Raw genomic sequence first — 25,921 nt, forward strand, 5'->3', positions numbered from 1 at the left:
AGTTCTTGGAGATGAAGTCCATTACCTGCTATTAATTAAGTTGACATAGAAATTAGCCACTGCTATTACTAGCAACGGTAACATGGAATAGATTTAGTTTTTGGGTACTTGCCAGGTTCTTATGGCCTGGATTGGCCACTGTTGGAAACAGGATGCTGGGCTTGATGGACCCTTGGTCTGACCCAGTATGGCATGTTATGTTCTTATGTAGGTAGGATCTGAACCAGTCAATTGTTTTGTTTTGTAGTCCTATTTCTTCAAGTCTTTTTAGTAGTATATGATATGATTTACTGTGTCAAATGCTGCTGACAAGTCTAATAGTACCATAATGTAGTGTTTATCAAGGCACACCTCTGAGGGATATCGAAAATCACCTCAGGAATTCTCAACTGGGGGAGGGACCCTTTAGGTATCACTGCAGGAGAGCGGGGCTTGATCTTCTTTAAGGTAATTTTGTCTTCTTGCTGTAATTTTCCTAACACCGTGCTAGTGTTTGGGATAGTGTTCGCTAGGAGACAGGGAGATAGTGAGGAGGTCACTGCAGGCATATATCTAGGGTGATGTCAGCTTTGAAATCTGACTCAAGTCTCCCATCTGCTAGCAGAGGAACACATAACCCACTGGTCCTGAGTCCCATCTGGCTACACGCTAGGAAATCATGAATTTATCAGAAATATTAATAGCACCACACAACAAGAAACAATTAAAGAACATTGTGCAGTAACTGCCAAACAAGAAAACCTTCACGGAATATGCCGATAAAAGTTATGAGAAACTGACAAGTGATTACTGGAATGAAAGATCCATCTAACAAGAAGCAAATCCATTGCCAGAACTAATAGAAACATGAACCACAAAAATTCCTACAAACAAAAAAATACTTGGAAATCACGCACAAACATTTATGCATGAAGGAGCATAGAAAAGAGCAAGTGTGCATGCTTATGGCATCCACCCAGGCCTTTGATGTCATCAGGGGCAAGATTGTTATAGACCTGCTTCAGGAGAGAGATGATCCGGGAAGCAAAGGTAAGAGTAGTTCGGCAAAACAAAAGAAATGCCTTAAGACTGATTTATTTATTTATTCCATACCTTTCAGGCACTTCAAAGCATATTACATTTAGGCACTGTAGTTATTCCCATCTCCAGAAGGCTCACAATCTATACTTGAGATCAGGGGCAGATTCCACGAAAATATCAGCCTGAGGAATTTTTTTCAGATCCGGTCCACATGATATGTCTGACTCCCTTTTGTGCTTTCCCCACAGGAGGTACATCTTGTGACCCAGAGCCTGGCAGATCTGAGCCAAAACATCTGCAACAATTTCACATTTTTCCTAAATAATTAAGTAGTAAAACACACCGTAGACCAGGGGTGAGCCAACAGAGCTGCATGTTCTCTTCCATTCATTCAATCAGTTGCCATCTGCCTCAGAGTCTAATTACATCTTAGATACATGGTCTGGTATTAAAATTTCTTGCCAATCAATCAGCTCTTGAACCAGTTGCCAAGTAATGTGACAACCACACTGCCAGCCAGTGTTAGAGACAGTCTCTCAAACACAATCCCCCCCACACACTTTTTCAGACTCCCATTTTATGTCAGAGAGGGTGTGTGTGTGTGGATGTCTCTCTCACAAAGACAACCCCCCACACACATTCACACTCCCTCTCAGTTATGAGTGTGTCATAGAGAAAGAGTGTGTCAGGGAGAAAGACACACACATACACACACTCCATCATTGTGAGTGTCCCCATTTCAGTACTGCCACAGCATTATTTATTTATTTGTGTGTTTTTATATACCAAAGTTTGGTACAGGCCTTCACTCCAGTTTACAGATAAAACAACTTGTTACAGCGAATTTCATAACATATAAAACAGTGAATTTCATAACATATATAACAACAGATATAAATATACATTATAACTTCTTAGAATGGGGGTCATATTAGTTAACAGGTATATAAATTGAGATTTAACTTCACTATAAGTAGCTTTACTATAAAGTTAGGTAAAAAGTTTTTGATTGCTGCCTGCCCTTACCCAGCCTGCAGCAGCTCTCTCCCTCTCCCAATCCCACCCATTTTAGCACTCCGACTCCAGGAGACTCACTGGTTCCGTAGCTAACCTTTTCATCTCACTTCACTGGTTACCAATCAACCGCACACAATATAAAACTGCCTGCATTTTACATAACATTATCTATGGTGGAAAAAACAGAATGGCTCAATACGGCAATTCGCTTACATATTCCTAAAAGAAACCTTAGGTCGGCAAATAAGGGCTTATTAACAATTCCATCATTAAAGTCAGCACACCTTAGGTACGAGAGTGAGCAATATCAATAGCTGGTCCTAAACTTTGGAACACACTACCAGCACAAATAAGGCTATAAGCAGACACGAAGAAGTTTAAGAATGAGCTTAAGAAATGATTTTATATTCACTGTCTTAGATTAAGAAACTTTTAGCTTCATTGCTCACTTTTCTTTTAATGGTCGTAACATATTGTAGTCGCTTATTTTAGGATGTTATGATTTTACTTTTCTAGTAGTTCTTAATTATATATCATTTATTTTATAGCTATTTATTTACTAGTATGTTGACGTTATTAATGACATTGTATTTTCTTTTACTTTCATTCAGCTCGATACTGTAAGGCCGCGGTAGAAACAGTGCGGCAGTGTCAGGCGCACCCTTCCTCCCCGCACGCACAGTTCTCTTCACTTAGCGCCCGATACTCTCTTCTAATTGCATGCCGCGGCTGCGAAGCCTTAGGCAAGCGTTAGGACCGCGCAACCCATTTTACTGTATAGAGCGCCTATACAGTATCCCGGGTTCGCGGGCCTAACGCTTCACGGCCGCGCTGGTATCTGTTATTTCAAATGTCATTTCAAATGACATTTGAAATGACATTTGAAATGACAGGTACCAGATGTTCCCCGATGCTCAGCAAACTTTCCCCCAGCCCCCGCTTACCTGCCCTGGCCCCGTCCGGTCTCCGGTCCAGCCCGTCCGGTCCCCTCCTCCCGAAGCAAAAAAAAACAAAACAAAAAACCGAAAAAGTAGCAAGGCTCGGGCCTGCTACGGTAGTCCCTTCTCCCTTCTCCTCTCCGTGCGATTCTCCTCCGTGCGATCCTCCCCTCCCCTCCTCTCGTGCGATTCTCCTCTCCGTGCGATCCTCCCCTCCCCTCCTCTCCGTGCGATTCTCCTTTCCATGCGATCCTCCCCTCCGTCCCTTCTCCCCTCTCCTCTCCGTGCGATTTCAGCGCTCAAGGCAGTCACATGCTGTGACTGCCTTGAGCGCTGAAATCGCACGGCCATTCATCCAGGCAGAGGGAGCCGGCCTGCCTGGATGAATGCACGGCAGTGAAGGAATGGCCGTGCGATTTCAGCGCTCAAGGCAGTGAGCGCTGAAATCGCACGGCCATTCATCCAGGCAGAGGGAGCCTCTGCCTGGTTGAATGCACGGCCCCCGCCGGAATGAATGCGATTTCGGTAGTCACGGCATGTGACTGCCTTGAGCGCTGAAATCGCATGGCCATTCCTTCACTGCCGTGCATTCATCCAGGCAGAGGGAGCCGGAGGCTGTTTTCGCCGCTGGCTCCCTCTGCCCGGATCCCTCTGCCCGTCTGAGACTATCGCGCGTCCACCCGCCCCCGCTTGGAACAGGCGCCCACCCGCCCGCGGCCTAGATTTTACACGCGACCACTCACTCCCCGGCTCCCGCCGCCGCCCGCCTGGACCCACGCGGCCCTCCGACAGGTATTTAAAAATTTTTATTTTTTTTTCTGACAGGTTTTTATGTGTCCCACAGCATTACATTTTCTCGATCATCTCTGTATCGCTTTTTTTTTTATTGTGTTTTATTGTGTTTCAGTATTTTAAGTGGTGTCGATGGGTTTGCTACAAGACTCACAGTCCTAACACCTACTAGGGGGAGGCGGTAAACTAACATGTTAAGGCCGCGGCAAAACAGCGGGTTACTAAGGAGATAATATCAGCGCCCGTTACAGTATCGGAGGGGAATAGCTAATTCCTTCATTATACAGCTAATTCGTTCATTTACACATCATCTACATGCTGGGTGCGGAAAGGGTTATGTGTCTATTTTAGGAAGCGCTAAGGACGCGTGAAACTGGAGACTGTATCGCTGGATGGCCTTACTCGTCTGTATTGTGCGCTCCCAGCACGTTACAGAACGGAAATCTTCAACCGCACGTTACTGTATCGACCTGATTGTATTGTTAACCGTTGTGAAGGTCCTACTGATGCGACGGTATATAAAAAACCAATAAACTAGAAAACTAGAAACTAAGAAAGCCTGGCCTACAGAAGCCTCCCCAACACTGAACAGGCACTTCCTCTTGGTTCACCCTATCTCTCTTTGTGTCTGTAGCTTGCCTCTATTTCTACGTGCCCCTGCCACCATTCCAGTGCTTTCCCATTGACTGAGTGCTACAGAGTCTGCTGTTCTTATAGTTCCCCAGGCTCTGCAGTGCCTACCTATTCCAGAAGAGGGGCAGAAAGACCAGATGTATGTCTGTTTCTACAGGGCTTAAAAAGAAAAATGAAGCCCTGGCTGAGACTGAAGAGAACCACAGGACCCAAAACAGTACAGCCCCAAAATCCTGCTATCCCATGTGGATCCAGTGCAACCAGGGCTGGTGCAAAGGTATTAGGCATCATAGGTAAACCTTACAGCCTTGCCACCCTAGCCCCATAATTAAAAATTATGCATTTACAACTTTTTACATTAAAAAAGGACATTCAAAGTACAGTCTTATGAAGTAAAATTATCACTTACAGCATGTACATTTATATACATGCACTGCTGTGGGGCCAACTAGAAAACTCTGCACAATAAAAAAAAAACAAAAAACCAACACACTTGGATCCCATATTGCATTAAGTATAGTTTAACATGTTAGATGTGGATTCACCTCTCAGAAAGCCTTAGGTATATTGAATTGCAATTAAAATATAGGAAAACTCCAATACCAAAACAGCCAGCATGCAAACAGTGACAACTCTATCCATGAACTGGCAATGCTACAATTATTACAGCAGGCCCTAAAACGCCAATTTGGAAACCAGAAAAAGCTAAGCTACTATTAGTCCATACACGGAAACTACATGCTAGCAAAATACCTCACCTCTGCCACATGTACTCAACACAGATCAACCCCAGGAAATACAGACTAAAGAGACCATAAAGTATAAACAGAAATGTGCACTCAAAAACTGAATTGGAAAAACTGAATTGGAAAGCTAGATCCTGTATGCAGTGCAACAATGGAAAAAGAAACATTATCATTTCTCATAAAATATCAAATAATGAAATCAAGAAACATACATCAGCAATAGTAAAACTATACTAATAAGAAGAATAAATATTACAAAACAGCTGAACACCTAATAATTAAACCCATATAAAACTTTTAAAAATTTCCAAAAAAACCCAATAAAATATTTAAAACAGCAGACAGATGACATCCAATAATTAAAACCAGTAAGAATTTTTAAAATTCCCTACTTTCTATACTTTCCAGGCACCCTGAGATTGTTCTGAATTAATGAGGGAGAGCACAAACTCTTTCCTCAGGTGCATGCTGATACAAACATACTCCCTCGCACACACAGACACATTCATTCACACACACACACACACGCTTCCTCACACACGCTCCCTTGCACCTCCTGACACAAACCTATATATACATATACTTTCAGTCACACCTGCTGACACATATAGACATGGTGCTTGTATCCAATGACATATGCACACATGCATGCTGCTTTGCACTCTCTGACCCTCTCTCTTTTCCCCTACCATTTCTGAATATGTGAAAAAAAAAAATAAAATAAAAAATTACTTACACTGGTGGGCAGGAGGGATACAAGCAGGGCCACCAGCTGATGGCACTGCTGTGGGAAGAAGTAGGCAAAAAGGCCAATGCAGTAGGAAGTGTTATTGCTTGCTGCGGCCCCGACATAATGGAAGCCATTGGCAGAAATTGTGAGAGGCCTTTAGTTTTGGTCCGCTGGCTCCCTTCAAGGGTGGTGTGAGGGAAAGACTCGGGAGTTTTTCCCACTGCTGCAGTCATGAGGAAAGAGGCGGGGGAGGTTGGGTTCTTGGCCTATGCCTCTTGATTTATCCTCTCTCCAGGCAATGATCAGTTACAATTATGTGTAGAGGATAGGAATTAACAGTGCAGTTGGATTGTTCCTAAGGCCATGTCTCTGCTTATTGCATAAGTTAGGTTATGTGCCTTATTTATTAATTGTATTATAGCAATAGTTTAATATCGTATTTTTGTGTTTATTTTTTTACCATTCATTTTATTTTATTTTTGAAATGTGTATGTATTAATGCTGGTTCTTATGATTATATTGATTTACTATTTTATGAATTATTGAATTTTGTGTTTCTAATTTTTGAAATGTCTGTTAACCGATGTGACGGCAAGTCCAAACATCGGTATATAAAAGCCTAACAAAAATACATAAATAAATAAAATAAACTTTAATGGCACAAGTGAAGAAGGTGTTTCATGCCACATTTTTCAAATTGCAATTATTGCATCCCTTGAAGCAGTATCTTTCCTTGCCTGAATTTAGATTAGTTATTCAATCCATAGTTTATGCCCACTTAGATTATTGTAATTTCATTATACAGAGGATAACAAATTCATTATGCATATTTTACAGCCTTCTCAGAACTCTGCAGTCAGATTAATTTTTTACTTAAAATATGGTGATAGTATGTCTCTTTATTTAACAAAATTACACTGGCTTCCAATAAAGCAGAGGATGAAGTTCAAGATACTGTCTTTGGTACATAAATCTCTGCATGCTGATTCCTTTTGTTTACAGAAATATATAATCCCATGTATCTGCTCGCCCACTGCGTTCTGGTTCTCTACATTTATTTATAGTCCTATCTCATAACTGGCACTCATTCTGAAGTCTTTTCTGTTTTGAGTCCTGAATTGTGGAATACTATACTGAATGAGCTTCATGTTATTACTGATTATATTTATCTATCTATCTCTATCTATTTATCTCTATGCAGTCAAATCTTAAAAACCTTGCCCTACTCTTAACATCGGTTCTTTACTCCAGCCAATATTAGGCTCCATAACTATTTTATTTTATGTTGTTTTTCCCAGTTATTTGTATCCAAGTTCGACCTTCCTGTTTATTGTAAGACAACCTCTTGTCATGGTTATTGTTTAGAATGTAAACCGACTTGATTAGTAATTCTGTTACTGGAAAATCGGTATATAAAAGTGCTAAATAAATAAATAAATATATTATGTTTCAAAAAGGTATTGAAAATCTATTTGTTCTCTGAAGCTTTTAATTGTTTTATATATTTTGCTTTATCTATTTATTTATTTATTTTTAGATTTTTATATACCGGTGTTCCTATATGAAATAAAGATCACATCGGTTTACATTGAAACAGAACATGAAAATTGCCAAAAGGCATTACATAGAACAAGGTTATGAAACTTGGAACAGTGTACATAAGTTCAAAATTTAATGATAACGTTGTAACATTGATGACCAAAAGATAAAGGAGAAAAAAAAAAAAAAAAAGACTTAAACAATTAAGTTGACAGGTTTTATTGAGCATAAAAATTATAACGTATAAGTGAGAACGTCTCAAGTGTCCTGCAGCAAGAGATTAGATACCGAAGTAGGTAGTGGTATGGAAAATGGGGGTTTGTGAAGAAGATATGTTCTTGCTGGTTGGAGGGGAAAAAATGATGATCATGGTCCTGGAAAAGCTTGGCTAAAGAGCCAGGTTTTAAGTTTTTTTTTGAATGAAGAGTGGCAGAACTCAAGCCGAATGTCTGGTGGGAGCGCATTCCATTGAATGGGGCCTGCTGTAGATATGGCACGTTTATGATGCGAGGATTTTGTTGAAGGTACATAGAGTGTGCCTTTATATGCTCCTCTGATGGGTCTAGAGGAGGAGTGAGGGCGTAGTTGGTTACATAATTGAAGAGGAGAGATATTGTGAATGGATTTATGAATTACGGTGAGTACTTTATATAGGATCCTTTGCTTTATAGGCAGCCAGTGGAGGAGCTTGAGAATGGGGGTGATGTGATCTCTTTTATTCGTATTGGTAAGGATTCTGGCTGCAGAGTTCTGTAGCATTTGGAGGGGTTTGATGGATGAATATGGAAGGCCAAAGAGAAGCGAATTGCAATAGTCGACTTTTGATAGAATAATGGCTTGTAGGACCATCCGAAAATCGTTGAAATAAAGAAGAGGCTTCAATTTTTTTAAGACTTGTAACTTATAAAAACAGTCTTTGGTGGTTGTGCTTATGAATTTTTTAAAATTGAGCTGATTGTCTAGCATGATACCTAGATCTCGAACATGTGGTGAGTGATTTAATATGGGAGTGGATGAGTTGAGTAGGTCAGCTGGGTTTAGAAGTTTGATGTTGATGTCTTGATTGATGATTAGGATCTCAGTTTTGTTGTTGTTAAGAATGAGGCAAAGGCTGGAGAGAAGATGATTGATCTGTTGCAAACAATTGTTCCAGTGAGCCAAGGTTTTTTGTAAGGATTCTGAGATTGGGATGAGTATCTGGATGTCATCCGCGTAGAGATAGTGAGTTAGGTTTAGTTTAGTAGGTAGATGACATAGAGGTAAGAGGTAAATGTTGAAGAGGGTAGGGGAAAGGGAGGAACCCTGAGGGACCCCCCGGTTGGAAGGGATCGGTTGTGATTCTTTGTTGTTAATCTTTACTTTGAATTGTCTATTTGCTAGGAAGGATTTGAACCAGCTGAAGACTGTTCCTTTAATGCCTATATCTGCCAGACATTTTAATAGAGATGAATGGTTGACAGTGTCAAAGGCTGCAGAGAGATCTAGTAGTATCAAAAGATGTGGTTGTTTTTTGTCCATATTAGATAGAATAGAATCGGTAAGAGAGATAAGGAGAGATTCAGTGCTTAACGATTTCCGAAAGCCATACTGGGAAGATACAAGAATGTTGTTTTCTTCCAAATATTCAGATAGTTGTTTATTGACTATCTTTTCCATAATTTTGGCGATCAATGGCAGATTAGCTATTGGGCGGAAGTTAGCTGGATCTGTGGTTGGAAGGTTAGGTTTTTTAAGTAGAGGTTTGAGAATGGCTAATTTAAGTTGGTCAGGAACTAGACCCTGGGAGAGAGAGCAGTTAATGATGTCTGCAATTGGTTTTGATATGGAGTTTCTTATTGCAATGAGAAGGTTAGTAGGAATTGTGTCTAAGGGATGAGATGACTGTTTCATTTTTTTAAGTATGTTTTCTATCTCAAGTGCTGAAGTGGTCTCGAAAGTTTCCAGCGTTGTATTTAGTTGAGGTGAGGTAATGTGAGGGAAAGGGGGATATGAAAACGATGATGAGAAAGAGATAGTCAGTTTGTCAATTTTATCCTTAAAGTATTCTGCTAGTTCTGATGCTTTGTTGAGTGCTTGATCATCAGGAATGGTAGGAGGTGATGGTTTAGTGAGAGCTGAAATGTAGGAGAAAAGTGCTTTTGAATCAAATATGAAATGATGTATTTTTTTTTGAGAAAAAATCTCTCTGTTCTCAGTATGGTGATCCTATAAGCATTGAGGGAGGTTTTATAAATAGCTAATGTTGTGGGGGATGGGTTTCTCCTCCAAGTGTGTTCTTTATTTCTTAGCTCTTGTTTAAGCAGCTTCAATTCTGGGGTGAACCAGGGTTTCCTGTTGTCTGGCGAAGGTTGTACTACTTTTGTGATGGAAGGGCAGGTAATGTCTGCGATCTTTTTGGTGATGTTGCACCATGAGGTGGTGGCTGTAGATGCGTTGGAGAGATCGAGATGTAATAATTCATTAGTGAACTGATTGATGAGAAGGTCTGTAGAACAAGGTTTCCTGAATTGAATAGTGTTTTTTGGGAACGAAAGTGGAGGATGTTGTGAAAGCTTGAAGGTCGTGTTGATGATTTGATGGTCCGACCAAGGGACAGGTGAACATGTGATTGTATTTGTGTTTGAGATGCACTGATTAATGAAAATAAGGTCTAAAGTGTGACCTGCTTTGTGGGTAGGGGCTTTTATAATTTGTGTGAAGCCCATGTAGTTGAGAGCCGAGAGTAGGGTAACACAATTTGGGGATTGTGGTGAAGCATCGACATGTAAGTTGAAATCACCCAGTAAGATGGCAGGTTTGTCTGGGTTGAAGTATTTGGCAGAGAGTTCAATGACTGGTGAAGGGTCAGAATCTAAAGATCCTGGTGGAGCGTAGATTAGGCCAATTTGTAAATGATCAGATTTAAAGAAAGAGAGCTCTAATTTTGATGTGGTATATGAATGTTGTAAAGATATTCTTAGACCTTTCTTGGCTGCGAGAAGCAGACCTCCTCCCTTTCTTTTGGTTCTAGGTATGGAGAAAAAATCATAAAGCTGAGTTGGTAGTTGATTTAACAGAGCTAAATCTGAAGGTTTAAACCACGTTTCTGTGATTGCACAGATATCTGGGTTTACTTCAGTAAGGTAGTCGTTTAAGATATGAGTTTTTTTTGAAAGTGATTGAGCATTGAATAGAGTAAGAGATAACAGAGAAAGGCCGAGGAATTGTGTGATTGGTGAAATCATTATTGGAATTAGCCTTTGATGACGGTTGTAGTGTTGTGGGAGAGGCTTAGTTTGATGTTTACGTTGATTCTTGATGATTGGTATGGAGTATTCGCCATGGCAAACATGGTGATGTATAGGGATAGGGAAACCAAGAAGCATGTTGATCTGTTTGTGTGGTATAGAGAGAATATTAGAGGCTTACTCGAGTGCTCCAAAGAAGATGAAGATTCAAGGGCCAGTAAACTGGCTTATTATTGACCCGAAGCTGGCTTTAGGATCAGGGAACACTATCTGTTGAGGTTCCAGGGTTTGTGGAGATTTTGGATTACAATTTCAATTTGTTTTCCTGTTGATGAATAAAGCTTGGGATCTATTCTCGTCTCCCTTACACGAATCAGCTGACTTGAATCTTGTTGCCAATGTAATTTATAGATTTAAAGATGATATGCTGAATTCTAATCAAGGTATGAAAGGAGAAATAAGCAGATAATGAAAAAGAGTATGATCTCAGGGGCTGCACGAAGGGGCGCACAAAGGGGCAAGCCCCTTTGTCGCGCGCCAAAGGCGCGCGACGCCGGAGAGATGTGAAATTTAAAATCCCTCTCGTCTCCCCGATTGGATGGTAAGTCTGGAGGGAGGGACTTAGCTGTTGTGCTGTGATGCTGTCTGTGCGATCGCAGATCAGGCTCGCCGGGGGGAAGGGAACAAAAAGGCCTTACCCCGAAGGGTCTGGGCGCCGATCGCCCAGTTTTTTGTTGCACTGTATGTTTTATTGTTTATTTTGGTTGTAATCTGCATTGATGAAAAACACTGCAGGAAGGACATAAGTAAAACTATTGCTACATCATGAAACTTTAAAAGGGAGACTATGACAGAATGAAGAAATTAGAAAAAAACTAAAAGGAATAATTGGAAAAGTTAAGAGTTTGCATGAGGCGTGCATATTGTTTAAAAATACCATTTTGGAAAGACAGGTAAAACGTATTCCAGGCATTAACAAAGGTAAAAGGAATACCAAACAACAGTCATCATGGTTTAATGGTGATATAAAACAGGCAGTTAAAGCTAATTGATCCAAAAATGGAAAGCAGATGAAAATGATGAAAATAGGCATGAGCATAAGCACTAGCAAGTTAGATATAAAGCAGTAGTAAGATAGGCCAATAGGGATTTTGAGAAGAAGCTTACCAGAGAGGCAAAAACTACCAATCAAATTTTTTTCAAGTACATTTGAAGCAAAAAGCCCGTGAGGGTGTCAGCTGGGATGCTAGATGACAGAGGGAGCAAAGCGATGCTCAGTTAAGACAAAATAGCAGAAAAACTGAATTTTTTGCCTTGGTCTTTACTCATACCTGAAACATTCTTTAATGGTAGAGATTCTCAGCAATCAAAACTAATCTATTCTGTCTGCCATTGTCCCAGATATGACTGATAAAATAGAGTGGTAAATCACCTGTGCCAGATGGCATCCACCCCAGAGTTCTAAAAAAACTAAAACATGAAATTACAACTTATTAGTATTCTATAACCTATCATTTAAAAAAAAAAAAAAACAAAACCCCCCTCCCAAAAACATGATATTTGAAGACTGGAAGGTAGACAATGTAACCTTGATTTTTAAAAAGGCATCCAGAAGTGTTCTGAGAAACTATAGACTGGTGAGACCGATGTTGGAGCTGGACAAAATGGTAGAAGCCATTCTTAATGAAAAGTACTGGCCATACAGACAGGATATTTGGCACCCTAGGCAAACCTTACAGCTTTACGACTCCTACCATGGCTCTCCCTAAACACAATTAAAAATTATGTATTTATAACAGTGAATGTTCCTGTTATATGGCAGTATATCAAATTCATTAAATAATTTTAAATATTTTTTTTTAACATTTTCCAAATACCAGTAAAATATTTCAAAACAGCAGACAAAACTAATAAGGATTAAAAATTATACCCCGCCCTCCATATATAGGAACTTTTGATTTCCAGATGCCCTGTGAATGTTGTGCATTAGTGAGCATGGGGCGCACCAACAACCTCTCTCTCTGCTGCACACATGCTCAGTCATACACAGTCTCTCTCTCTCTCCCTGACACACACGTTCACACACACAGTCTTTCTTCCACTCTTGAAGCACAAGCTGCAGCAGTAGCCTCCTCTTTCTTTGGGCCAGGACTGCTCCTGCTTTATACTCTCTTCGGGCCTGTCGCTTCTTGGCCTCCTGCTCAACCTCATTTCTTTGGCCTTGCCGCTGCTCAACCTCTTGCTCTTCCTTGTTTCTTTAGCTCTACCGCTGCTCTGCTCTTGTCCTGCCTCTTTTTTTGGCCCTCGGGCCCACCACTGTTGAAGCTCCTACTCTGCTTCATCTACCCTGTGGACCTTCTGCTGCTGCTGGAGCTCCTGCCCTTTCACTTTTCTTCAGCCTCATTTCTTAAGCCCTCCTGCACATCTTTCCCACTAGCATGGACCCACGTGATACCACTTCCTCTTCTGGGCCCAGACCAGCAGAACGAAAATGCCATCGATGTTCCGCCCCCTCGGATGGTGGTGCTTTAGGTGGTTGCCTAGTCCTTCAACTGGCCCTGTCGGGGCACAGTTTGGCCTGGTGACAGCCCTGCTTCCAGCTATGATATACAAAGATGCCAAAGAGTGCCTAAGTCATCCATAAAAAGGAAACATCTGTTTTTCTTTGAAACTCTCCCTACAACCAGAGATGGCCTTTTTGTTTGAGATTTCTTTCCACTCTTTAAAAAGTACATTTCCCCAAGGTCCAGTTACAAGAGAACTTAAAACAGCTTTCCAATTTTTACTGCTTCTGTAATGATATTCTTTGTGGCTATTTTGCACAGAATGTTACATATGAATGACAATCTTCGAAACAGCCCATTGCATTTCCATCGGACGTTTACAACATTCAAGCCTAGCAGAAGGGGGGGGGGGGGGGAGAGAGCAGCTCATCAAATTACTTGTCACCTTGACAGCCTTTCCACATGCACTTGCCTTCAAATCATTTAATTCAACGTGTTCCTGTAAATGCAGCTGCCCATCTCAGGGGACAAAGAGGTAGCAAATAGGATTCGTAGAGTACGCCAGAATCTCATTCTCCCTATTGCAAGAATTTCCCAAGTTGACTACTTATTAAAAGGAAATGGAAGAAATTTGTGAAAAAAGTCTTGTACTATAAAAACTGCATGAACATTTGCAGATTTTTTTTTTAACCAAAATCTAGGATTCTAGAGATCTGAATGTACATGAATATACTTTGTCATCTTGTCTTCATGTGAAAATGGTTTTGTGCATAATTTTATCCTCATTCAATTGAACCAATATGATCAAATAATCCAGCCCAATAAAATCTAAGGCTAAAATGGGATCTTGTATGTTCATCTACACAATATGGCAGAAAACCAATGAGGCAGAAAATAAAAACTCACTTGGATAAGAACTGATATAAGACCAGGCTTCCATAGCTGGTGGTCAGGACATATCTTTGCAATGCAGACCAGAATAAATGGACAGATTATATGGGTCAATTGGTCTTTTTCTTACATAATCTACTAAATTACTATATAAACTACATGCAATTTGAAATCACCACAATTTATTTATTCAACCATTGCCATTTTAATTGAAACCTTCCTACCTAAGCAGTCATTCCCCTCTCCCCACCAAAAAAAAAAACCACACACAAACAAAAACAGCATAATGAACATACCTCCTATAGCAAGCTGAGTCATGGTAATATACCTATACCAGCAGGTATGGAAAGAGATCAATGATGATTTTTTTCAGTCAAGGTAATGCATATGAGGTACAATTAGGATGGCCAGGTGCTCTGCTTTACCCTGTCCTGTATTTTAGGGATACAGCAATGGCCACTGTAGGTCAAACACAAAAGGGGGGAGGGCAGTAGCATAATTTGCTATTTTTTGCATTCTGACATATTTCATTAACTTTGCCTCCATGACACTGTTTCTACGACAAACTGTGCCCTGCTATGCACCTCCTTGGGCACTGCTTCGTTCACCCTATCCTAGCTATACCACTGCTTATATAGGACAGTCCCATTTGACTGAATTTCATGCATGATACACATGCACAGACACAGGATTTTAAAAAAGGGGATGCAAATGGTGTTAATGCATCATCATCATCATCCACCTATTCCTTCTCCCCGTAAACATTGCTTATATGTTGAAATCTTCTGCTCAGTGTGCAACAGCAGCCAAGAAAGCAAATAGACTGCTAGGAATTATTAGGAAAGGAATGGCGAATAAAACAGATATAATGCCTCTGTATCACTCCATGGTGTGACATCACCTTGAGTATTGTGTGCAGTTCTGATCACCACATCTCAAAAAAATATAGCAGAATAAGAAATGATACAGAGAAGGGCAACCAAAATTATAAAGGGGCTGGAACAATTCCCCTATGAGGAAAGGCTGAAGAGGTTAGGACTCTTCAACTTGGAGAAGAAATGGCTGAGGGGAGATATGACTGGTCTATAAAATAATGAGTGGAGTAGAACAAGTAAATCGGTTGTCTACTCTTTCAAAGCGTACAAAGACTAGGGAACACATGAAGTTACTAGGCGACACATTTTAAACTAATAAGCGAAAATATTATTTTACTCAATACATAATTAAGCTCTGGAATTTATTGCTAGATGATGTGGTAATAGTTAATGTAGCTGGGTTTAAAAAAGGTTTGGACAATTCTGGAGGAAAAGTTCATAAACTATTATATTAAGGTGAAGTTGCAGAAATCCATCCATTACTTTTCCATGGGATGGATAAGCTTGGAATCTATCCCTTTGGATCCTGCCAGATACTTGTGACCTGGATTGGCCACCATTGGAAAAAGGATACTGAGCTTGATGGACCTTTGGTCTGACCCAGTATAACAAATCTTATGTACTTCTTCCCTTCTGCTCATTCTCCCCCTCCATCTTGCTCTCTCCATGTTCCTCTCCATCTGTCCCCGCCCCTCTTTTCCCTCAGGTAGCCCTCAGGCTCCCATAAATTTATCTCCATCTCTCCCTCACCCACCAGGTCCGCTGCCCTTAGATTCTTAACTCTCCCCCCTAGGTCAATCACCATTTCTTCCCTCACCATCTCTCCTCCTTCCTCCTAAGATTCATCTATAATCCCTCTCATCTTTTTCAGGTTCCTTCTACTTTCTAGAGGAACAGTACTATGAGCAGAATAGTGGCAGGCCAGCAAGGCTGTGACAATGAGAGCATGTTCCCTGTCTCCTCAGTTGCTTTTCCCTTTTGGTACACACTCTGTGTAATCAGCAAATCCTAGAAGGATAGAGAAGAAGCAACTGCAAAGACTGTGTGTGCTTACTGAGTCTCTATGTTTCTCACCTGCAATCGCTGCCACTAATCTGACTGCCAGGAAGGAGAAGCAGTGGAGGAAGGTCAGCCTTTTAAACATGGTAAATGGCTGGTACTGATTTCATCACAGGGATGTCCTATATTCTGAGGCTGCAACTGAGGCCACCCTGGGTGAAACACAAATTGTGCAGGGGAACACAAATTGTGCAGGGGAACTTGAATTCCCCTGCACAATTTGTGTGCAATTTGAATAGAGGATGATCAAGAAATTAGATACTGAAGCAAGAATACAAAAATGACCCAAAAACACACATTGGAAGAAGGTGAGAGTACAAGAATGACAAAATGAGGGAGGAGGAAGATAGAATATATTAAATTCACTAGTAATGAAAGCAGGTGAATAATACTCAACTTGTGCAATTTTCAGGTAGGCTGGTGTATTCTGTTAGCCTACTGGCCTATGGGACATTGTACTCACTTGGTTTGGTTTCTGGGACCCATCGTCCAATAACTGGACAGTAGCTTTTTTTCATGAGGTAGTGATTTCTTTGCCTGAAAGAACGTATGATGTTCTACACAGGATTTCCATAAATTTTTGCATGTTCTGTAGTTTAGCATATTGAATACAACAATATGCTCTCTGGATTCACTCTGAAAGAAAAATAAGCAATATTTAATATGCATTTGTAATATGAATTACAACATGGAACATGTGTAAAGCCTCTGTTGATCAGCAATTGCTAAATGGAACCAATATGTTAATGTCCATCATGTTGCTTGATTCATTCAAAGAACTTTGGGATATTTACAGTCTTCCTGAATCCCTCCATATTTTCTATTTCTACTGTAAATCTCAGTAAAAGTAGACCCTTCGACAGACCATTTCTTAATCTCTTTCTAATTTTTTCCCACCATAATTCTGCATATTCAGCAGTCACTACCACTGTCACCAAACAGGGTTATGTAAATGCCAATGAATTTTTTTTCACTCATTGTTAATGCCCTTGCTAGATTCTCCAAGTCAAGATTCCCCAGATGAATTATTAACCCTATGGGATACCTCACCTAACATTGCTTTGGACAAGCTAACACCACGCATGACCTTCTCAAAAAAGAAAAGATCAGAGACTGCCCCTTAGTTCACTTATGATTTACAACAGAAGAGATTGGTGAGGAAGACGGAAAGCAAATGGTACCTTTCTCCCACAGACACAAATGTATTAAACTATTGTTCCCAATTATCAAGCTATCAATCCTACTACCAAGAAATCATGCCTTTACCCCAAATTGCTCTGTCGCTGCCAAAATGTGTTTTACAGTAAATTATTTGATGTCTTGTTTTATATAAATTAAAAAATTACTCAATCAACCTACTCTCTGTGGATCTGATTTTCAGAGAAACCTTTCAAAAAAACTGACAATATATTTATTCACATTTTTCTTTTACAGATGCACACGTATTGCAGGATGCATATATGAGCAGGTTATAAAATACAGGAGTAGATTTTCATGCACCCATATACATGCGAATATGGGCACCTGCACAGCTGTTTAACAGCTATCCTGAAAGGGAGGATTAATTACATATAGTTGGTGCATCTTACCTGTCTTTGCTTGTATTAGTTATTGCGTACAGTACAGAACTGAATGAGATATAACTGCATTAGATATTTAACATGCACATGAATTTTCTTTTTTTGGGAAGAGGGTGGTGGGGGGGAGGTTTGCTTGTGTTTTCAAACCAGCACAGAACAGGCTAACATAGGGTACTCCTAACTCCTGGAACACTGTGCATGACAGCTTTGATAGTTTCATACAAGGGAATCTACCCATGATGTTTGCATGATGTAGTAGGTGTTTGACAGATGCTATACATTTGTTATGCTGTGGGGCAGGGGATGTGGGTTTATTATTTGGTGATTCACTGCCTTGCTTAGTTTTCTTTCACAGTGTTATTTGCTAGTCTCCCTCTTCCCCTCTTCTCAACAGCTGGAGGTGAATGGTTATAGCATTGTCAAGCTCTGCGTTACTCTTCTGTGATTTTCTACTATGTTACCATTTAGTTTCTTGATCACTTACTTAATCCATCTGTTTCTTCTCCTGATCTGCAGATGTTATACGAGTGCCATCACAAAAGTTTTGTTTTATTTTAATTTCATTTCTATTGGGATCCTGACCAAGTAAATACACTTCTTAAATAAAACAGCACTGTTCTCTTTGACTTCTTCTGTTTCTAATTCTGTGGACATTGGTTAATATAAATTGTTGTCTGCTACCTGTGTTTGATTTCTTTTTAAATAATAGTGTGAACAATTTCCTCATTTTTCTGCTCATATTTAGAAGTCTTTTGCCTGGGTTGAAGATATTTCTCCCTTCCCCACCCCCATGTATTAATTGATGGTGCAATTTTGTCTGAATATTTGAGATGGTTGGTCGATATAAAAATGTAAAACTGAATATAAATGAGAATGCTGAAAACTTGGATGAATACTGTAAGCCATTGGATCTTTAATCAAGCAGGATAAGAAAAATCTCAGCAACAATAAGTTAACATTTTTTTTAAACAAGAAAACTGAATTTTAACAGTGCAATGCTTATTTAAAGCCAAAGTCGTGCAATCCGCAGTGCCAGCTTTTCATTTTAACTTCCATTAATGTTCCTCTCTTTTGTTAACCATCTCAAGGTTTTAGTTTTATCCCTTGTTAACAATGTCCTTATTATAAATGTCAATGTATTTGACAAAGGAAACATATTTCCTGCATTTTGTGTTTGAATGTAAACCGATGTGATGTGTAAAATCGAACACATGTATATAATAAATAAACAAATAAATAAAGGGATTATAAATGCTTCACAGGCATAGTAATATATTTAAATAGTTTATTTCTTAACAAGGAGGAAAAAGAGTTCAAACACTGAATGACACGATGTAAAAATGTCTCCTAACCAAATGATCTGTTTATTGACACTGATATCTCATTATGGTCATCATTTGAAGATACCAGCAAACCAAATTATTTCTATAGTTAAGGGCCTGAATTCCACTACATGTGCACTTTACCCCTATAGTACTGCCATCATGAAAGTTCTTATTGATGACACCTGTGAACCTCTACTATCATCAATTTATTACTCATGTTCCCCCCTATTCTTAAGCAGATGGCTGTAGGCCCCCTTCGTAAGACATCTTCTGATAAGGCAAATCTTTTGACTAATTACAGACCAATTTTATCACCACCCTTCCTTGCCAAAGTAATAGAAGGGATTGCATTTAAACAAACAGTTATTAGAGGACAAGCATGTCAGAGACTTTTCAATTTGGGTTTCAGAAGAAGTATAATAAATAATGTTTGCTTAGATCCAGTTTTGATAGTTTCAATTGAGGGTTTGATGGAGGAAGTAGTTTTCTTCTTGACTTCTTAGTCCTCTCCTCGGCATTTGACACATTAGACCATGAGATCTTATGTACCCACAGTTCTCAAATTGGTATTAGAGGGACAGTTCACAAATGGTTCTCCTTATCGGAAAGGATCCAACAAGTTATTTGTGCGACTTCAACCTCCAACTGTTTTGTTTTACATATCGGGGTGCCTCAGGGCTCATCCCTCTCCCCCCAGTTCTTTTCAATATCTATCTCTATCCATTATGCAGAATCCTTGCTGGTTTAGCTCTCCATACTGTATCTATGTAAACAATATTTAATTATTTTTTCCTTGTAACACTGATCACCAAACCACTCTCAGTCTGTTATCTCTGTATCCAGCTTTCTCTAAACTTAAACAAAACAGAAATTGTGTTCCTTAGTAGAAAAAATGAAAATCCCTTTTGATTCCAACTTGACTTTGCTGGACATTCCCTACTGATTAAACCACAAGCCCACACTCTAGGAATCATTAGAATATCAATACGAAACAATCTCAGAGAACACATGAAAACTCTGGTTTAAAAATGTTACTGGAAGCTCAGAACGTTGCAACATTTGAAGCCCTAGTTAAACCCAGCAGATTTTCAGTCAGTAGTCCATGCATATTTTACTGTAATTCTCTGTTTGGGACTCCCTTGCCACACTATCAGATCCATTCAAGCCATTCAGAACTATACTGCCAGACTCATTTCTGGAACCTCACACTTTGAACATATTACCCTTGCACTCAAAGCCCTTCATTGGTTGTGGTGCAATTCCATATTCACTATAAAAAACCATTATCCATCATGGTCACATTAATGATCTTCCGTGTGTTATCAACTTGCTGTTCAAGCCTCACAGACAAACAAGTAGACTTACATCAGAGGGACAGTGCTTGTTCGACATACCTAGTCAAAAAAATCAGAGAATGAATGCTCTCAATAGCAGGAGCTGCACTTTGTAATTTGTTACAAATCTCTTCTGGAAACAAGCATGCTATAAAACCTTTAAAATAAGATCTGAAGATGCATTCATTCTCCCAAGCCTTAAGCTAAAACTAACTTGCAGAGGCTCAGAGCCCAAGTCTTTTATACAGATATGAACATATGACACTTATATTAAGCACCATTTTTATGTTGCTTTCACATGGTTTCTCCAGCAAACACTGTCCAATGTTTTTATTGAAATGTATAAGAAGATAGTATTGTTCTACTTTGTCAGTTTCTCTGATGAATTTGTTTTAAAATATTGTTGTGATGGGCAGGGTGCCTGTGAGCCCTTGGTGCTGTGGAGTTGACGACACAGCCTCGTAGATGATCCTACAAGGTCTACGCCGACAGCTGGCGAATGCACTCTGGAGCGAGACAGACTGGAGCTTCATCGGCACCTATACCAGCAGTCTCCCACGCAGGTTGAGCCCTTAGGTTCTGGTGACCAGCAGGACTTAGGTGGGTCCCTAGGGCAGTTGAATGAGAGGGAGGACAGGAACAGGCCGAGGGTCACAGGCACAAGCAAGCATGGTCAAGTCAAAGGCAAAAGTCCAGTCCAGGTGGCAGACAAGCATAACCAGGTCCAAGTCCAAAGCAAAATGTCAGTACCAGGAGGTCAGGCCAGGAAGAAGACAAGGCTGGACAAGGCAAGGCTGGAAACAGGAATCCAGAGCAACACGTAGGAGGCCCATTGCAAAGACAGGGAGCAGGAGTCTCCACTGGGTTTAAATACCAAGCTGTGTGATGTCATCATGCTGCACTGGCTGAGGATTTCCCACCATGGAGCCTTTAAGGTACACACAGTTGTGCACATGTGCGCCTAAGTCCGGCATGGCGAGGAGAGAGGAGGAGCATCGTGGCAGCATCCCGGCCATGTGATGGTCCTCCAAAGTGCCTGGTGCCTCAGCGGTCAGCGTGGCTAGTCACGGGCCTACCCCGTGACAGGACAAATGTGACAATTGTTTTATATCACGTATGTTAAGCTTTGTAAGCTGCCCAGAACAAAGGACACATTTTAAATAAATGACAGTCAGCAAATTTCAATCATAGGTCTAAAAAATCCTCAAAAATAAACATTACCTAGAACAGGCTAGAATATTTCATGTGAATATTTACCAAATTATATCATTTTGAAAGTTAGTAGTGCAAATAATCTTAGTCCAAAAACAAACATCTTTAGTTGAAAAAGTTCAAAAATAATATTAAAAAAAAAGCTTCACTATAAACATCAATATCCCAAGAAAGCCTTAATAAATAATTTCAGAAAGCACTTCTCAATTTGAAGCAGCTAAGATGTATCAAGAAAACATCTAATAAATGTAGTCAAAAAAAAGTCTTCTCAAAATGCAGGAGCTTGAATGTAACAAACTGACATGTACACGTTTTACTGACAGCTGCCTCAGGAAAACATCTGCATGAATGGCCAGAGGCTGAAGCATAATCCATGCCCAGTTTACTGTAACTTTCAAGGCCTTTTGTTGGAGTACTCGTTCATATTTTTCCAATCTTCTTCTCCCATATTTACCTACACGAACTCTCCGTTCCTCATAACTAGAGCTTCTAGTTCTCCCCTCATCTAAACTGATAAGACTGGAACACACTCATGAAATCTGCTTTTCTTGTCTGGCACCAAGTCTTTGGCACTATGCCTTGAAAAACACTATACCAAATTTAGGAAATCCCTTAAAACATTCCTTTTCACAAAGGCTTTCCAAGATGAACTGCTCCTCTGATTTTACAGATATCTATATCCTAAGTATTTATATAGATATTTACTGTTACAAACTATAGTAAACTATAGAAAGTATCTTTATTTTTATTTTCATTGCTTTTTGTCAGTTTTTTAATTTTAGTTTTAGATTTTGAATCTATAATATGTATTACTCATTTTTAGCTATAATGTATGGTATGTTTATTTTTTTTAATTTACATACATCACATTCATATACTTATGTAAGAATTGTGATTCATCAAGCCTAATAAATAATAATCTCTTAACAGAATCATTACATACAGAAAGCACCTGATCAAGACTGCTGTTAAAATCAATACTCAAAATAACATTTTTAGTAATCTGGTTAGTACTTCGTAGGGAGCAGACATCCAGATTTTAAGGATTTTTGCTCTTGCCATGTTGAACTGCAGAGTACTGTGTGCCAGAAAAAGGTATGGTATTAGTCCATCAGCACACAAGTTACTTGATGTGCAACTTATTTTCACATTGCATATCATTAGTGGCACTTTCCAATCAATAAATCTCCTTTGGCTTCCAATACCGAACAATCTTACACCACTCCCCCAATCCATACCTCAAAAAGGATGAATGTACCTGGAAAGCTCATTAACACCTGACCTTATTCAACAATTTCCTTAAATCTACAGTGATGTCATCCATCAGACCATCCCACATAGTTATGTCCACTGTGTCAAGAAGTAACAGCTGAGAGAGGCGAGAGGAGTGACAGCTAAAACATTGTTTAGAAACCACTACCTAATCTTGGACCCCACTTTTTGCCCATCTGGTTTTTATCTTCCACAGTGAATGAGTTTGTTTTGTTTTTTTTAAATCACTTCTGGATTGGCCAAGGTCTCTACGCCATTGCATCAAAACTGTGGAAAATCCCTTATGGGAAAAATGTGTGGGATTCCCTAGAAGGCTCTAAATCTGACTTTGTGTACATCTGTCTGATTAAGTTCAAAAGCTTAAATAAAAAATTGCAATAACTCTTAAACAAGAGTTAGAAACTAACTCAGTTTATTTAAAGCTTGATTACAAACTGATGAAAAATGCCACCAGCAGCAACCCAAAACCAGAGTGGCACAGTAGAAATTCACACCATGTAAATGGTCTCAAGACGCTCTTGCCTTCCCTGCTACTCAATCACACTATGGACTATGGACTGTTTCTCTAACCAAATTATGGTCTATATACCATCGAATTCTGTAAATAGTTTCTCAGTTACACAGTTTATCTTGTTATTGTAAGTTACTGTACACTTTGTTCCTGTTCTATGTAAGGGCATTCCCAACTAGTTATAAGTTATATGTAAACCGATACGATGTGCAAACGGTTGTCGGTATATAAAATTCTCTAAATAAATAAATAAGATATTGATAACAAGCCATAAACAAATCAGCAGCCAGTATTTCATACTCTATTTCAATACTCATTAATTCCAAGAGTTTATACTAAATTCTTGTATCTAATACCTCTGCATAAGCTTGTTTTTCCTACAACCAGGCTATAGCTACAGTGCAGTTCAAACTGTGTCCCACATGGTTGAGCAATATCCTCTGACTGAACTGAAAGGAGGGCTTCAGGGCAGTGCACACTCTAAATAAAATACTACCAGTTCTATTTGCTCTGTCAGTTTAATATATTTTATACCCTGGCATCAGTATCCCATTGGTTATTCTGTTTCTACCAGCTCTCTGAGATGCTTGATATGTCTGTTGCCAGGAATTTCAGCCTGAATTCCTTTGTTGGTTATGCTAACAGCTGTCATAAGATCTGAGACAGTGCTTTAGGCCCATGCAAGATGGCAGAAACTGCTAAAGGCAAGAAAAATGAGAATGACTTAGTTACTGCATGCTACAGAATAAATAATCTTTAGAGGCTGAGTTTTAGCTTATATAGCATTAAGTAAGCTGTTTACTTCTTAAAGTTAACCGTTATATCACATAGGAAACTCAAGCTTATGCATAGGTATTAGATACAAGAATTTAGTATAAACTCTTGGAATTCAATGAGTATTGAAATAGAGTATGAAATACTGGCTGCTGATTTGTTTATGGCTTGTTATCAATATCTTGAGACCATTTACATGGTGTGAATTTCTACTGTGTCACTCAGGTTTTGGGTTGCTGCTGGTGGCATTTTTCATCAGTTTGTAATCATTCTGATAAGCTTTAAATAAACTGAGTTAGTTTCTAACTCTTGTTTAAGAGTTATTGCAATTTTTTATTTAAGCTTTTGAACTTAATCAGACAGAGGTACACAAAGTCAGATTTAGGGCCTTCTAGGGAATCCCACAAATTTTTCCCGTAAGGGATTTTCCACAGTTTTGATGCAATGGCCCAGGATGGTTAGAGAAATAGTCTCTCTCCCCAGAACCTCTTTGGCTTTGTGGCAGTTTTGCTTCCTTTGATGTCTTTTTCTTCTTCCTTTTGGCCGATGGGAATACCTCCTGTAGACAAATTTCAGGAACAGGGCAGTTCAGATGCTTTGCTTTGCGGTATCTGCCGTACCAGGTTTGCAATTTTGACTGCACAGTTTACTTCCTCCTTTGCGACTGGGCAATCGTACTTCGCAGACTCCTACACATTTTCTTTTTGGCTGTTTGGTACTGGTCTTGGTTGTCCCGTGGTCTCTCCTCCTGCCCCTCTCTGGCTCCCCAATTAGCTTGGTAAAGTGTAGTGTTTCTTATATTTGCTGTGGTTCGCACCAGCCTGGGGTTTTTGCCCTCCACTGTCGCAAAGGTTTTGTGGCTATTTATGGGTTTCAGTCCCCATCTTTGGTTATTTTGGGGGATATTTAAGGGGTTTAAGACCTCATCTATGATTGTTGTTTGAGGTGATGTATCTGGTATTTGGTATCTCCCCCACCTGCTGGGAAGAGGCAAAGGAGCTTTTGTGGGTTCCAGTCCCCAAGCTTGGAGTCCAACTAACTGATGATCCAAGTCCCCAGGCTATGGTCTTGTGGTATTATTGACACTTGGCACAGTATATTTTGTTTTGTGTTTTGGTATTAGACACTTGTTTTTGGCTTGGTTCTTTGTACGGTTTTACTCTTATCAGTATTTGTAGTGAGTTCAAGAGGAAGGGGGAGAGCTGAAGAAGGGGAGAGGGCGGGGGTCTTACCATTACCAGCAGGCAATCTAGGGGGACTGTTAAGTGATTTTGGCTGGGACACAGAGTGTGCTTGGTGTTTTAGATTCTGATTGTGCCATGGGTCATGCCTTTTCTATGCCTGTACCCGAACAGTCACCTAATACCCCAGCTAATTTGATGTGGCATCACTATGATCCCACAGATGTAACTTACTTGAATAGATGGCATTCTTGTACAAAAGATAATGTGAAGATGCAATTTCCCCTAGAGGGGACCTTTGATTGGGAAAAAAAATTGGGTACCTAGAGAAGGTTTTGAGAGAAAAGAAAAAAGTCAGTGAAGATGAATGGCAAGCTTTCCATCATTGGTGGCATGAATGTTGTTTTAGGAGAGAGAAATCTGTCAGATTTAGTCTGAAAGATTCTCTAGGCAAATTTCAAAAAGCACTGCTTGAGGCAAAGGAGGAAGTAAACTGCGCAAAATTGCAAGCCTGGTGCGGCAGATACCTGAAGTGAAAAAGGGGACTGCCCTTGCCTCTGGTATCCATTGCTCAACTCCCCCAGATTATTCTCCTAACCTCTTATTATCCAGTAATTGTCCCTTCTTGTGAGATCCACCATTGGAGGAGATTCTGGATGACCTGGCTTACCAAGTTGACATGCGGGGAACACCTGCTCCTCGGGATGCACTCAAGCGGGGAGAATCTTCTCTCTAATTGTCTGCGACAACATCTCTCTCAT

At 39.8% G+C, this 25,921-nt stretch overlaps 1 protein-coding gene across 5 annotated transcripts in view; it reads right to left on the reverse strand.

Annotated features, from left to right (window-relative positions):
* The window catches only part of PTPN3 (protein tyrosine phosphatase non-receptor type 3), a 723,876-nt gene that overhangs the window by 309,349 nt on the left and 388,606 nt on the right, over positions 1 to 25,921 (reverse strand). For all 5 annotated transcript variants that reach the window (XR_003854628.1, XM_029589859.1, XM_029589860.1 and 2 more), the window contains one exon: positions 16,435 to 16,607. Coding sequence is in view for 4 of the 5 variants with exons in the window: in XM_029589859.1 (XP_029445719.1) it covers positions 16,435 to 16,607 (173 nt within the window). In the remaining variant the exon portion in view is untranslated. The remainder of the gene's footprint in view (positions 1 to 16,434; positions 16,608 to 25,921) is intronic.

Source organism: Rhinatrema bivittatum, chromosome 2, assembly GCF_901001135.1.
Source record: "Rhinatrema bivittatum chromosome 2, aRhiBiv1.1, whole genome shotgun sequence".
Taxonomy (NCBI): domain Eukaryota; kingdom Metazoa; phylum Chordata; class Amphibia; order Gymnophiona; family Rhinatrematidae; genus Rhinatrema; species Rhinatrema bivittatum.